This window comes from Dryobates pubescens, chromosome 14 (genome assembly GCF_014839835.1).
Source record: "Dryobates pubescens isolate bDryPub1 chromosome 14, bDryPub1.pri, whole genome shotgun sequence".
Classification (NCBI taxonomy): Eukaryota; Metazoa; Chordata; class Aves; order Piciformes; family Picidae; genus Dryobates; species Dryobates pubescens.
Genome location: NC_071625.1, coordinates 3,666,951 through 3,682,832, shown reverse-complemented (window position 1 = coordinate 3,682,832; position 15,882 = coordinate 3,666,951). Strand labels below are relative to the sequence as shown.

General features: G+C 49.9%; 1 protein-coding gene across 1 annotated transcript in view; it reads right to left on the bottom strand.

The window, feature by feature from the left end:
• The window catches only part of GRHL2 (grainyhead like transcription factor 2), a 65,362-nt gene that overhangs the window by 2,251 nt on the left and 47,229 nt on the right, over nucleotides 1-15,882 (bottom strand). The window contains exons 10-15 of the mRNA XM_054167460.1: nucleotides 15,751-15,838; nucleotides 15,527-15,663; nucleotides 12,564-12,595; nucleotides 10,855-10,949; nucleotides 5,415-5,500; nucleotides 556-620 (exon numbers count right to left, since the gene is read on the bottom strand). Coding sequence (XP_054023435.1) covers nucleotides 556-620; nucleotides 5,415-5,500; nucleotides 10,855-10,949; nucleotides 12,564-12,595; nucleotides 15,527-15,663; nucleotides 15,751-15,838 — 503 coding nt within the window. The remainder of the gene's footprint in view (nucleotides 1-555; nucleotides 621-5,414; nucleotides 5,501-10,854; nucleotides 10,950-12,563; nucleotides 12,596-15,526; nucleotides 15,664-15,750; nucleotides 15,839-15,882) is intronic.

Here is a 15,882-nt window from a genome sequence, read left to right as displayed (position 1 = left end):
CTCTTTCTGGGAGGAACTTTCTCCTCACCTCCAGCCTAAACCTCCCCTGGCACAGCTTGAGACTGTGTCCTCTTGTTCTGGGGCTGGTTGCCTGGGAGGAGAGACCAACCCCCACCTGGCTACAACCTCCCTTCAGGTAGTTGTAGAGAGCAAGAAGATCTTCCCTGAGGTCTCTTCTGCAGGCTAAGCAACCCCAGCTCCCTCAGCCTCTCCTCACAGGGCTGTGCTCCAGACCCCTCCCCAGCTTTGTTGCCCTTCTCTGGACACATTCAAGTGTCTCAATGTCCTTCCTAAACTGAGGGGTCCAGAACTGGACACAGGACTCAAGGTGTGGCCTGACCAGTGCTGAGTCCAGGGGCACAATGACCTCCCTGCTCCTGCTGGCCACACTGTTCCTGATGCAGGCCAGGATGCCATTGGCCTTCTTGGCCGCCCTGGGCACACTACTGGCTCATGTTCAGCCAGCTGTCAACCAGTACCCCCAGGTCCCTTTCTGCCTGGCTGCTCTCCACTCCAACCCCAGCTTCTAAAGGATCCTGCACTTGGTTCACTTACCCCTTTTTGCTCTTCTTATAAAGCTTTGCAATCTTCTCAGCTGGCAGCCCATACTTCTCAGAGATCTGGAACCATCAAAATCAAAGAAAGATCATTGCAGACTCATGACAAATGTGACCTGACCACCTCTCACTTTCCATGGCATCCAGACATGAACTCTGCAAACCTGGATGGGGCAGCTACACAGCAAAGGCACTCACAGCCATGGTTAGCTTCAGCTAAGGATGACTTGTGGAGGAATAATCTTCAACTTATCTTCATAATAAAACACCCAAACCAACAGGGATTGCCCTCCCAGAGACTTGGAGAGCATCGTTTTGATAGGTTGTGAGCCATTAGAACTGTCTCAGCTTCTCCTCCTGCTCTGCTCAAGGAGTCACTCACTGCAGGGAATTTCAATCTAATCAGCTCCCTTCCTGCTGTTTCCTGATCTGATTTTCTGGGATCATGGAAGCAAAGGCTTCCTGCAGTGGGCAGAAGGCAGATGAGCTGTACCACAACAGTAGCTGGTGGACCAGCCACAAAACTTGTGCACAGTTCTGCTTCTCAGTGCCTCTTCAAAGTTGGCTCAAGCTAACAAGCCCCTGAACAGCACTTCTTTTGCCTAAAAAAGTATCTTCAAGGTACTTTGTCTCGTGAGAGGGCAAGAAACATGGTGCACACAGGAGCTGGAAGGTTCTGTATTGCTGGGGAGGTGACTCTGTCTAGTTACTAGGGTAGGCAAATGCTACCACTAATGTCTCTCATCCTCTGAGTGTGCAGCAATGAGACAGCTGTGTTAACAAGGTAAAGGACTTCTGAAACAAACCTCCTGCCAGCTACTCCAGTGACAGAGCAGAAAACAGAGGAGAACCTTTGCAGGAAGCCCTTCTCTGGGATGCTGTGGCACTGCTTTGCTGCAGTGTGGTGATAACTGCTTTGGACCTCCATTCTGCAGTGAACCTGCGGGGTGCTTGTGGGGTGCCCAAGCACTCCTCTGAGTCAGTGTGACTCTGCAACAGGTCTCACAGCTCACACTTGAGGACTGTCCCACAAGGCAAAATAACCATGAAAAAACTGTGTGCTCTAATGCCAAATCAAATCTCTTCCCAGCTGAAATGGAAGTTGCAGCTGAGCAGCTGCCTGCCTTCTGCATCAGAGAACCAACTGTCCCATTGCAAATCCATTTCAACACTGCCAAACATCACTCACTGCACAATCCCCTCTGACTGCATTCAGACTGAACAGCAGGATCCCCAGCAGGAGGAATTATCCTCCTCCTCTGGTCAGAAGCTCTTGTGTAAGTACCAAGAGCTTGCCCTTCACTCACACTCTACCCCTGCCTACCACCATCTTTCCAAGCCCCACCTCATCCTGCACTGCCCATGGAGTTGCCTTCACAGTGTGGCACCCAGGTACCCTGGAGGAGGCACCAGCCTCCTCCAGGGTACCTGGGTGCCACACTGTGAAGGCAAATCTTGCCTGACTCAGAGAAGCTCTCAGAGAAACTTCATGTCTCCTTTTAACTCTTTCTTGCCCTCTGTCTTTGCTTCCCACACCTAGCACAAAGTCAGGTAAGCAGCCTGGTGATGAACTTTTGTGTCTGTGGTTTTGTTGCTACACTAAATCTAGGCCTTCCCATAAAGCAGTAACAGAAACGGTTCCCTTTCACCAGGTTGTGGGGAAAGAATGCTTCACAACAGGCATCAGAGGCAAAACTGCAGTCTGCAACTGCAGCAAAGGTCCCAAACTGGGTAAAGATGAGCAAACCAACCCTCCTCCTCTCTGGGCTCCTGACTCTGCAGCCCAGAGACACTAGGAAGATGAAGATAGTGTCCACTGGCTCCATGCAGATAAACAAGCACAAGAAACAGTCCTGTGCCAAGAAGGTTTCATAGCAGCTAATATCCAGCCTTCTGCACATTCCTGTATAAAACACCCCTGGGATGTTTGGGATAACCAACACTCACATTCCAAACGGTGCTCAAAGCGGTGTGAGACTCTGGGACACCACCTCCCGGGAGAGGTAGTGCTGAGAAAGCCTTGCCTGTCACACTGCCCATGACAGGTGTGGAGTTTCTGTGACAGGCAGGGATTAGTGAGCTGTGGGAAAGCCTGCAGCTGGCTGAGCAAGCACATTTCTCCCAGCCTCTAAGGATTCAACCACTTACACCAAACAGTGAGCTCAGGAGTCAGGCTGCAAGCAGCTCATGGGGGAGCCTCTTCCCACCACAGGCTACAAAACAAGGCTGCAGTGCAAGTGTGCCAAGGCCTGCTGCAGAGACTGAGGAAGCAGCATCTGCCAGGGCATCTCACTTAACACCCTCCTCTGAAACACTTCTGCTGCCAGCTGAGAGGGACACTTCTGCTGCCAGCTGAGAGGGACACCACTGCTGCCAGCTCACAGTGTCTCACCTCAGCCCAGGCCACAATACATTTTTTAAAGAGATCTTTATTTGGAGGAACATTTCCCTTCATCATCTCCACTCTTCTGAGCAGAGGAAGCTTCCTCCCTTAGGAAGCCTGAAGCAGTGTGGCAGCCTTCAGAGTGGAACTGCACTAACAGTCTGGATGTGCCCTTAGGGGGTGCAGCCCCCCTGGCATGGCCAGTTTCTCTGTAGGACATTTCTGTGGCACAAGCCATCTGAAATGCTTTCTCTGCTGGAGTCAGGAAGACAGGAAGAGTAACATCTGGGCTGGCAAGGCATGTAGGAAAACATCTTTGCCAGCTTCTTTTCATGGAATGGTCAAGTCTGTTGGCCTGCATGGGTTGGAAGGGCACAGAGGCAGGTACCTCAGAAACTGGTGTGAGCAAGCTCTGGTGAGCTCAGCTCTTGGGTCTTAATTTTAGAAGGGCTGTGGGAGATGCTTGCATCTCCCAGTTTAGGTTGCCTTCTGTCAGCTGAAGGAGTCTGTGATTCTGCACACTCCTGGGCAGGGTACCTGCTGAGATCTGGAGCTCCCCTGCCCAGGAAGCAGGCTGAGTGGGCTGCAGAGCTGGGCTGCAGAGCTGCTCAGGCCCCACGCACACCCCGTGATCGGTGACAGGGGCTCAGTGCTTTCTGCCCACCCAGATGGACTGGCCTAGCATGCAAACATCTTAAACTCCTCTGAAATATGAGACCTCCAGAGAGCTGCCAGAAGAAAGAAATCTGAGAAGGAATCTCATTGTTTGTTTGGAATGGGGGTGTACAAGAGAATAAACCAAACACAGTACCTGGGAAAACACCACCACTAGTCATGGCTAATGGGGAGCAGGGATTAATGGCAACAGCAGAAGTGAAAGCCACACAGAGAGGGAGGCCAGCCTCCACTCCTGCTGTCTTTCACCCCTGGGGCTCCATAATATTCAGAGCCTCAGTTTCCAAGCTCTTAGCACTGAGGTTTTGATTTGGGGATGGTTTGCTGAAGTGACTGGAGAGAGAGGACTCGAGAATGTGAAGCCTGACAGCTTTTTGGCATGGGTTTCTCTACAATATGCTACCAAAAAGAAGTAAAATTTTCTGAAAGTGTTCCTTCCAGTGAACATCTTACAGCAGATCAGATTTCTCTGATGCTGAAAATGTGCCCCTCAGTCAGCAGCTGTGCTGACAAAGGTATGCAGCAACCCTTCCTGCCTCCACACCAGCTTCGTTTTCATGTTCCCAGCGGCTGGAGAAGAGGCTTGGAGAGGCACAGGCTACCAGAGATAAAATACTGGTGTTAGCTTGAAGGGTCATAGAAGGGCTGTAACATGCTTTTAGCTTCCATGCTACAGCTTATCATGAATCAGACTGCAGCCTCTTCAAGTGAAGCCTGGTTTTTATTACACTTCCAAACAAGTGAGCTGCAGTCACAGCCAGCAAACAGCATGGGCAAAAGTACAGCCAGGACATCCTCAGAGATACCTTGATCTCAACACATGCTTTAATTAACTTCATTAACCCACAAATGTATTGTTGCCTTTTGCTACTAGCCAAATATTGTGCAAATAACTCCATCTTTACTGCACCTGAAGTATCTGGTCCATGCCATGAGACACTGCACCAGTTTTATGAGCATGAATATAGACACTTCCAGCACTCAGCTAAGCTCTCCAGGGATGCTTCATCCAGTCCCACCTGCCCTTACACATGCAATCAACACTGGAAATCCACTCAGCATCCCACATGTCAATCTTACATTATTTCCCCCACCCAAGCAGTGAGACACCTGGTTGCTTCTTAACTCTCCCCTCCCCAGACTTCACACACCTAGCAGCTCATGTGAACAGGACTCAGTGTGGAAACAGCCACTCGTGAGCACAGCTAATAGGCAACATGCAAAAATTCAAGTCAAAGCAGCAGCAAAGAGGCAGGCTGGGAGGTAGGTCACTCTGGGAGGGAGAAGGAACTTGAGACAGGAGGTATGCATGACCTGCCTGCATTGACTCAGCAGCTGCTCCTTCTATGCTGGACCAGCAATTGCACAGGGGAGAGATGGAATTTACATGGGAAAAGTGCATCCTTGGGCCTCCAAAAAAAGCTTCCTTGGGCCTTTTCTTTAAAAGATGGCTGTGAGCACACCAATGGGCACTACAGAAGCAGATTCAACAGGCTCTGAAACACCTCAGAAAGCAGAGCCTGCATTTCTCTGCTGCCCTGACACTGGTTCATTACCACCACTCCTCCAGGCTCAGGTCTCCAATGAGTCAGCTCTGTGACACTGTTTGAAACCAGCAACCTGCTGACAGCACTGACTCTGGAACGTGCCAGCACTTCAGAGGTGTGCTCCATAAAGCCTTTATGAAATGCCTTACAGGTATCTGAGAAGAATTTTGTCTTTATACTAAGCTTTATCTCATTAGTACACTACAAGCTTCCAGCTTGTCCTGCCGCGACAGACAAGCACCGAATACTCACCGCCTCCATCAGCCCCTTTACTGTGGGTGACTTCAGCATCAAAGCATCAAAGACCTCATCTGTCTCCTTCCTCACATACAAAAGCACTGAAACAGGAAAAGAAAAAGCAAACTTAGAGCAGTTCAGTTGGTTAAACAGAGCAAACACCCCAAATTGAGCAGAAACCCAAACATGAATCCATGACAGATACGCTGAAGCGCTGAAGCTGGTTTGCACTTGAAAAAGTGCTGCTGCATCATCAGTGATCCAACCATGGGAGACACTCACAGCTGCTTTGAAAGCACACAGAGAACATTCAGCACATTTGCTCTGAGGAATATAGACTTTCAAGAATCTAAATCTCCATTCACTGAAACAAGAGAAGCTAAAGAGTGCTGGGGCCTCATCCCTGGGTCATGAGAGAAAACACACAAGCCAGGTCTTCCTAAACCACTGTCTCAGCTTGCACCTCTCCAGGCTTCATCCACAAGGCTGGGAAAGGACATTCAGAAAAGGCAAGCCTGGCTTGCCTTGAGCTGAGCCTCTGAAAGCAAAATCAGGGAAAAGAACCAGTCCTCTGTGGCAGTAGCATGCAGGTGACTGCAGAGGGGCCTGGCCACTCTGCAGAGCAACACTGGAAAGAACAAGTCCAAACCCCTCTGAGATTGTACAGGGGAGACATTCCAAAGCACTGCTGTAGGCAGGCATTTCTCTGCATGCCCACCCCTGCTCAGGTACCCCAAATGCCATCTGTACTCCTAAAAAGCTCCACTTCCTCCCTCAGATGTCCTGTACTCCACAGGCACATCGCCCTGCCCTCTCCAGCTCGTGTGGCTAAAGAGAGGACACTTGCTATGGCATGGCAAAAGCAGGACAGAGAGTTACAGGGCAAACAAACACACACTGGCCAAGTGCTTTAGACTCACTCTCACACTACTGACAAAGCAGGAGGTTAAACGAGACGTTCCACGATGAAGTTTGCTCCCTACAGACAGCGCCGCAGGTGAAGCACAGACACCAGGTGCTGCTGGGTGCTTTGTGGCTGTGCCAAGCTGCAAGGGTAGCCACTTTTCTTGGGTAGCTAGAAGAAGTTATCTTTTGAAAGTGCCAACCCTCATGGTGCCCAAGATACCTCCCCCAGGTCAGTCAAGAGATGACCTGCAGATGAGTTGGCGCAGCAGGAATTACTGGGGAGTTAATTCTCAGGGCAAGACTGCAGCAGGGTGGGCTCAGGCCCACTTGCAGAGAATTGCAGCCTTCTGGCCCAGGTTTTGGAATGACTGAAGGAAGATTTCAAATACATGCAGGTATGTCCCTGGCTCTGGCCCACAGATCAAGACAGGCAAGACAGTGATGGATTTGTGTGTCTTTAATTCAGAAGTATGAGCCACAAAACTGCCACCACAGGCATGCACAGCCACATCCTTTTTACCTCTGCTTTGGTAATTCTTTGGGATCTTCCTGAGGGGGTCCTTTTAAAGGACTTAGAAGCTGAGGTAACTTTGGGCCACAACCTAAGTAACTGTCAGAAGATAACAGAACAAAAAACAGCCACATCAGCATTTAAACTTGACTGGGTTTGACATGTTTCCTTGCAGGAGCAAGCACTCCCTCCAAGCACTGATTTCCCCTTTCCTAACCCTTTCATTCAGTCAGTCATTCTTTTCCTGTGACTACAGAGCTGTCCTCTACCTCCTGGCTTTTCAAACACCTGGAACTCTGCCAGCCTTAGAAATTACAAATGCATCTGAAAAGAGGGGGGAAAAAAACCCACTGAGGGTAAAGCCAGGGCCATTACACAATCCCAGGGCTGAGCTTTAAATCTCTCTGTTGTGCCTGACACATCAGGCAATGCCATGCTGAATGAGGGATCTGTTACAAGGATAACAGGGGACTCAAATCAATCACAGAGAGTGCCAGGATCAGCACACCTGGGCTGCTGGGGTTTCCTCTCCCCTGACAGGTGTGGAAACCCTGGCTTTGATTCACCAGGGCACCTTCCCATAAATGGCTTATGGTGACAGTGATGCTTTAAGCAGCCCCTGTCTCATCCCTGCCCTTGCTCTCTGTGACTCTGGCCCACCTCAGTGAGTTGTTCTGGAGGATGAACTCTCTCAAACAGCAAGTGAGTCAAAAACCCCAAAATAAACCACCTCTTTTTCTGAGTTGTTGTTCAGAAGAGAAGAACACAGCAGGAGGCACAGCCAGGACAGAGGAAAAAGGGCTGCAAAAAGACTCCAGTGGGCTCCAGCAGCATTGCCACCGAATGCCAAGCCATGACTGTGATGATGTGACACAATTCATACTCACAATCACAGAATCAATAAGGTTGGAAAAGACCTCAGAGGTCATCAAGTCCAACCTGTCACCCAGCACCTCCTGACTACTAATCCATGGCTTCAAGTGCCCTGTCCAATCCCTTTTTGAACACCTCATGCCCTCTGATCCTACAGTCACCATGGCCATGGCATCTAGATAGGTTCACTCTGGTAGCAGAGATTGCAGTACTTTGGGTGGGTGGGAGAGTAACTTGTGCCAAGCTATTTTTGTCTGAAAATTAGACTCAAAACTTGTCTGAGCTCTGTAGTGATAACCTGGCCTTGGTTCCCAACCTCTCACCAGGGCTGAAACCCACTGTGGTCCCTCATGCTCTTTAGATGTTGAAAAGCATTAGAAAGCAGAGGAATGATAAATCTGTCTTTAGTTACTTCAGAACTTGGCCTGATGCACCAAACTGCAGAGTGGCCACTGGCCTTTGCTGAAGGCAAGGAGGCTGTTGCACCTGAGAGATTTCTGGCAGGCAGGCCACTGACCTGAGGCTGCAAGTGTGAATGCAGAATGATGTGAGCTGCTTCTTAACACAAGTTAAGCAACTGTGCCAAGACAGAAGGACAGCAACAGAAACGTGGCCAAAATGAAACCAAGGACATGATGAAACTCTAAGGCTTGGCCACTGTGCAGCTCTGAGTCCAGGCATTTACTGATGCTCCACAGGTGCCCTGTGTGGTCTCTGGATGGAGCTGTGGCACATTTCAGGCAAGGAAGGGAGGGCTGGCAGCTGTGCCCTGGCTTTCCTGCACTGGGAGTTTTCACTAACTGCCCAGACACAAGTTCCCCAGGTGAGAGAGTGACTGCTGCTCTCTGCAGGGTGCTTCACAACCCTCTGACTGTTACCAACCCAAAACGTTTTGGAGTAACCTAGCACAACTTTCCTGAGCCAGGAGCTCGACAAAGGCACAGCTTTCTTCAAGCTGCCAGCTACAGGAGTGGAAACCTCTGCTGCTGCATGTATAACTGATGGGAAAGTCCCTAGGAAATCTGAAAGTGATTTGTAAAAGCTTCCAGAGAACTCAAAACAGGAGAAGGTCACAAGGCTGGCAAGTCAGTAGCTGCGCTGCACACGTGGCTCACAGGAACACACTCGTCCCCCCTCACAGCTCAAGGGGATGAAAGACAAATTAATCCAGACACAGGCACCTGTGTGAGAGCATGAGCCTTGTTTCACTGCTGCTTTGCACACCCCAGCAGATCTGTGCCCTTAACACCTGAGCATCCCCTGCACAGTATGGCAGCAAGGCCCAGCAGGCAGAGGTGAGGCCACCCACTCCAGTTCTGCAGCTGAACTGCTCTGCTGCTGAGCCACCCTGGGACTGCATTGCAGACCACACATCACACCAGCACCCCATCTGCACCTGCTCTCCAGGAGTTGGGGATTTTGCTGCACCAAATACATCTGGGAGGAAAAAGAAACAGGCTTCTAGTGTGGCTAAGGCTGGGCAAAGCAGCAGAGCATGTTCACAGGCAATGATCCTGTGGCAGACAGGACCACCAAGTGGGCAGGATTCAGCTCAGCTCCATCAGCACCATACCAGATGCAGGGTTCCTGATGGCAGGAAGCTCACTAGAGCAAAGGCCATGCTAGAAGAGGCTTGACCTCCAGCCAGCAGAGTCCAAGTTGCAAGAAACACTGAACAGGAAAGGGATGTGAAGGGAGCATCTCCCAGCTTCTGCTTCATGCCTCTCCTGGATACAATTACCTAACATGGCCTTGCCAGCAGATGAAAAACTTCTTGTTGTGTTTGGGCTTTTTTTCCCTTTCAAACCTCCTCCTTGAAATGGTTGCAAGTCCTGCATGATATTAAAACAATCCACCACAGCAAAGGACAGGAATAATCTAAGCAAACCAATACCTCCCTGCAGGCAACTTTCCAGGCTTCCAGCTGGGAAGCCCAGGTGAAACTGCAGGAAATGACAACTCTTTCTGCAGCCCTGATGGCTGTCCCCTTCTTCTCCATGGACATCTGATAATGTGAATTTGGTCAAGGCCCTGAGTCAACCAGATGTGACCTCACATAATTAGTTGAAGATTTAAGTAGAAGAAGAAGTTGTTGACATGTACTCCAGGAAGAGATCAGTCTCCATCCTGTAATCTTGCATGCTGCCCCTGGTTCAAGCTCTCCAGCCTAAGCAACACAAAACCTGTGCAAATCAGGCTTCTGGGAAGTTGTTTCTACAAAGCTCAAATGAATCTTACAAATGGTGCAACTAAGAAGAGCTGAGCTCTTGTCTGGATCTTGCTGCTTTGTTGTCTCAAAAACTGATGGGTGAAGCCCAAAGCATTTGCAAGTCTGAGTTCTGTAAGTTGGTCAAACACCTGGGGCCTCCAAAAACCTTACCTGGCAGAACTCATGAGAATGAAGAATGGCAAACACTCTCCAGTGCCTAACTGGCAGCATAGGAAGTTATCATCTACAGCACTGCACTGGCAGTGACTGGACACAAAGCCACCACACCTTCAGTGCAAAGCTCCACAGCTCTGTGTTGAGCTTCAATGCAGAACTTCAGCTTCACTGCAGCAGACTGGAAGGCAGGGGCTGTACTAGTACAGAACATGAAACCCAGCTGCACTCATACTCACTTAGGGCAGTGACACAAACTCCTGACCCATTCAGCCAGGTCTGCTGGGAGGTGCCTCTCCTATTTCTAATTGGGTGGGAAACCTCTGAGATTTTAGTCAAGCTAATCTAAGCCTGCAGTCAGCAGGAGCTTGCCTGTTTAAGGTCTCTTTCACCAGCAAATGCTGGTGACCCCAGACAGGACAGAAAAGATGAGCACAAAGGAATAACAGAGAGCCCTGGATTTGCTACTGCAACATTTCTGAACTCCATGGCTGGGCCACAGATCCAGAAACCTTCTGGCTTTTTTCTGTTTCAGACACATTTTGTGTCCTGATCTCTTGAGACAGCAGAGTCTTTTTGGTTTTGCCTTCCTTTCTGCTTTGAAGCCATGACAAGACTTAGTTAAAGCAGCTCCTTGTACACTGACAGGTGCCAGGAGCTCTTCTCCCACCTACTCCACATTCATGCTAGCACCAAAGTGACTCTGTCTGAGCCAGACCTGCCCTTCCCAGCTTTAGGGCACAAATCCCACAGCTTTATTTTGAACTAGGAACTGATGTTACCTCTTTTCAGGCCTTCTTCTTTCACTTGTTTCAAAGGGGAAGGACCAAACTCCTCTTCCACAGGCCGGAACATCCTTTTGACCAGGACACTGCTGCTAGAAAAGACACAACAAGGACTGTGTCAACAGGCAAAGTGTGCTGCTCCCAGGAGGAGAGGAGGCAACAGCAGCAGCCATGATTCACTTTGTACTCTGGCAAAAACCCCACTAGCTACCCAAGAGCACCAAACCAGAAACTGCAGGGATATAGCTTTTGATGCCTATCTGAGCTTTCCAGGCCTCTCATTGTCCAGACTGACTGGCTCTCAGAGGTGACAGGAAAATATGCTCCAGTGGTGCAGAAACCCCAGAAGGCCCTTAACTGTTTAAACACTGAAGGAAGAGGGGGTGAGGAGGAAGGAACAGTGAAGTATGGAGCTGAACCCACATTTACACATTGATTCATCTCCTCCTTGGGGTGAAGGAGACAGCTTCAGGCAACACCAGCAATAATTCTAAAAGCTGAGACCTTAGAAGGCAGCCAATTGAAGAGGAATAACCTGCTGGGCCAAACCCAGCCTGAAGGTGCAAGGTGCCCCAGCAGGGAAGTTGAGAGCTGGAGGCATAGCTCTGGCAGCACTCAAGTGTCCCCTTTTAGTCTTGGAGGAGTGAACTGAAGCTAATGTGCTTGGGGCAATAAACCACTTTGCTTCTTGAATTCCAGCTTAGGAGCATCAGCTTTGTAAGAGAAACAGAAAGGGCTTCGTGTTTTCAGCCCATGGCAGCTGCAGGTGCCCAGCCACAGGCCACATCTGCAGGCTTACCTGAGTGCAGTTTGGCTTACTCCAGACTTTCAGAGCTGAGAGTCCTGACTTGGGATTGAAGCAACTTATGGAAGTGTGGGGGGCACACAGGTGACAATGGGTCCTGGCTGAACAGCAGCCACATATGCTGCAGCCCTTAACCTCACCACACTTCTGCAGTCCTTCCAGCCCCTCCCAAGCTCCACAGGCGTGGTCCCATGTCCAGCCTTCCCCCTTCCCAGGATCTCTCTGCCTTTCTCTTCTGGGGCTTGGGTATTTTCTCTGTACCTCCTCTATCTGTTGCACACACCTGTGCTGCTAACAGCTTCCCAGGAATGCAAGGAAGCTCAGTGCTCCAGGGAAAAAACCCTGCTTTAGAATCACAGAATTGTCAGGGTTGGAAGGGACCTCAAGGATCAACCAGTTCCCAACCCCCTGCCATGAGCAGGGACACCTCACACTACAACAGGTTGCTCAGAGCCACATCCAGCCTGGCTGCAAAAACCTCCACGGATGAGGCTTCCACCACCTCCCTGGGCAACCTGTGCCAGGCTCTCACCACCCAAATAATTATTAGGTAATTATTCTAAATTATTTGAGGACCCTTACATCTGTAGAAGGCATTTCATTATCAAATGCATTGCACTGTCCTTACACCAAAGCTTATGGCTCTTTAAACTACTTTACTTGGAAATGCCAGTAAAAACATACATAGAAAAAGCAGCCAGCTGACATGAAGGAACAGAAAGTCACCATACAGTGAGCCTCCCCTGCCAGCTCCACATATTGGTCACCTACCATTAGAGACAGGAAAACAGGAGAGAAAAGGGAGGAAGGGGATCAGTTTCAGCTGATTTTGCATTTCATGACTGCTTTCTATGAGCTTGAACTGCTAACTGCAAAGCTTGAGAAGCAGTAAAAGCCTTACCCTTCTCTCTCATCATCTGCATTGTAGTAAACCTAGAAGAGTGGGGGGGAAAAAACACCACAGTTATTCCCAAAACTCAGACAGACACCTGCTTAAAAGAATTGCTTCAAAAGAGAGAAAAGACAAAGAGTGGACATTGCAGTTTTTCACCTGTTAGAAATCCTTCTTCTTCCATAAACCACAAGCAACCTTGGTGCTAAGTGTGACCTGGAAGAAGTGTGGCTTAGGCAAACTGCTGCTGAGTATCCTCCAGTGGAAATACATCAAAGCCTTTGGACAGACCTGGCCCTCTCCTCTGGCTGGAATCACTGCCCAGTTATTTTGCAGTCCTCCAAATCAGATCAGTACTCATCTAAATTACTCCTAATATGCTTTAAGCCATGACACTCACAAGCTTTTCTATGTATTTAATGTTGTATGAAAACCTAATTAAACCATAAAGACCAACATTAAACTTCAGGCCTAATGGAGATACAATTGCTGATGGTGCAGCTCAGCTGCTCTGCACAGGCTGTGGGCAGAAGCTCAAGCCCAAACCATTGCTTTGTGTAAATGCAACAAAAAAAGAGCTCACAGTTACTGGGATCAAATTTACAACTGCAGCAAACACAGCTGACAGCAGCAGAGGAGGTATAAAAGCACAGGCTGCTGTCAAAGGCTTTACAAAACAGCCTCACAAGGTGCCTGCCAGCTCTGCACCAAGCATCCAGCATTCCAGCTGTGAGGCACCAAGCAAGCATGGGACAGGAGCAGGGCAGGGGAGGCCTCTGCTCTGCTGAGGAAGAGCAGGGAGTCTTGGGCAGGTTTCCAGCAGCTGTGCTGGCAAGGCTCAGAGCACAGCTCTCACTGGGGCCCTTCACTTCTAGACCTGCACAAGGGGAACAGCTCAGAGGGGTGGATGTGTGTGTGTGTGTGTGTGTGTGTGTGTGTGTGTGTGTGTGTGTGTGTGCAAAGCTGAGGTCTGTGACTCATGTGATGACCAGGACCTCAAAGTGGCCACACTTCCATGATGCACCTTTAGAAACCACTGAATTGTGGTCATCATAAATCAGCCCTAGGGAATACATACAGAGCTCAGGACAGCAACAATGCCAACACTGCAGCCCACAGGAGCAGCAAACAACAGGCTGAACATTGCCAGGGGGGCTTCCAGGTACTTCAGAAACTTACTTAGAGTTACACATGCTAAGGAATGCTCCCACCCTCTCCTGCTCTCAGGCAAATCCACCTTCTGGTCTGAAAGCCACGCCAGGAGGCACCCAGCACTGCCATGTGAGTGGGTGGCATTCCAGTTTTGGAGAGTCAGTGGCAGATGTGGTTGCAGTGTCTGCACTCTGTGCCTTGCTCTACCACAGTCCTCACTGCTTTAAGACAAAAGCCAAGCCCAACACCTCATTATTGTAATACTTTGCAGCCAGATCCACATCAAATACCTTCAGCCCTTTATGAACAGCAGCATAAAAGTCTCATTATACTCCCAGAGAAGTGAATAACTAACAGGTTCATGTTAAAAAATTGGTCAGAGTTGACTCTCCAGCTCAGGTTTGCAATCCCCCACCAAGCAATAAAGAGAGAGACTCTGGAGAGTCACGGCTGCAAAGCCTTCCTCACAGCTCCTGCTGACACTGCCTGAGCACACTGAATGGTGACACCACCACGGTAGGGTTTTACTGTGTAGAGTGAAAACACTTTCTTCCAAGGAATTCCCAGATCTTGAGGGGATGCCAACAGAAAGCAGGTGGTGCAGTTTGAGTCTGCTGTTGACCTGGGTCTTTGCTCTCGGTTGTGACGGGAGGGGGATCTCCACCACGAGGTGGCTCTTCATCTCAGCCAGCCAAACGGTGCTCAGAGCCAGCCCTCTGCTCACTCACAGATCAACCTTAGGCTTCAAAACTCTCTTGACTACCCATTCCACTCTTTATTCCAAGCAAAGGATGGCCAAAAGCATAAGGAACACAAACGAGTCAGTTGGTAGTGGTGCATAAACTCCTTTTCACAGAATCACAGTTTCAGGGGCTGGAAGGGACCTCAAAAGCTCATCCAGTCCAACTCCCCTGCCAGAGCAGGATCACCTACACCAGATTACAAAGGAATGCATCCAGGTGGGTTCTGAATATCCCCAGAGAGGAAGACTCCACAACCTCCCTGGGCAGCCTGTCCCAGTGCTCTGTCACCCTCACAGGGAAAAGCTTTTTCCTCATATTTACATGAAACTTCCTGTGCCTCACCTTCCACCCATTGCCCCTTGTGCTGGCACTGGGCACCACTGAGCAGGGCCTGGCTCCAGCCTCTCAGCACTCACCCTTTACATGTTTATAACCATTGATGAGGTCACCTCTCAGTCTCCTCTTCTCCAAGCTAAAGAGCCCTCAGCTCTCTCAGTCTCTCCTCATATGGAAGATGTTCCACTCCCTTCATCATCCTCGTGGCTCTGTGCTGGACTCTCTCAAGCAGCTCACTGTCTTTCTTGAACTGAGGGGCCCAGAACTGGACACAATAGTCCAGATGTGGCCTCACCAGCACAGAGTAGAGGGGAAGGAGAACCTCTCTTGACCTACTGGTCACACCCCTTCTAATCCACCCCGGCATGGCATTGGCCTTCCTGGCCACCAGAGCACATTGCTGGCTCATGGTCAACCTGACATCCATCAGGACCCCCAGGTCCCTTTCCCCTTCACTGCTCTCCAGCAGGGTCATCCCCAACCTGTACTGGTGCATGGAGTTGTTCCTTCCCAGGTGCAAGACTCTGCACTTGCCCTGTTGAACTTTTCATGCATCCAGGACTTGGGAGGACAGCTGTCTCTTCCAAGGGTTGCTTTTTTAAGTGACTCACCAAGAGCTGCATTTATCAAGAGCTGAAACAAGCACCCCCCAGGTACAATGATTTGCTCTCCCAGCATCTCCTGAGAACACAGCAGGCCGATGGCAGGTGAGCAGCAGCTCCTCTCACTCTCTTTTCCTACCTGCCCAGTCCGCTGCAGGTTTCCGAAGTGAACGTCCGGTATGAAGAGCACGGGCTGGGAGTCCAGGTCAGCCATGGTCTTGAAGAAGGTGATATCACTCTTTTTTTGCAGGGGCAGTGCACTCAACTTCCCTTCAGCTGTGAGAATGACCACACAGTAGCATGGTTAGGAGGAGGCAAGTCAGGCAGGGCTCAGCCCCAGCCAGCAAGGCGGCTCTTACTCACAGTTGTTACAGGAGGCTTGGGATGCCTGCCCTTTGCCTTTCTTCCTGTTCTGCTTCCTCTCTTCATCTCGGATTTTCCTTTCTGCTCCCTGATGCAAAAGAGACAACCCACAGATATTATCCAAAGAGGAAC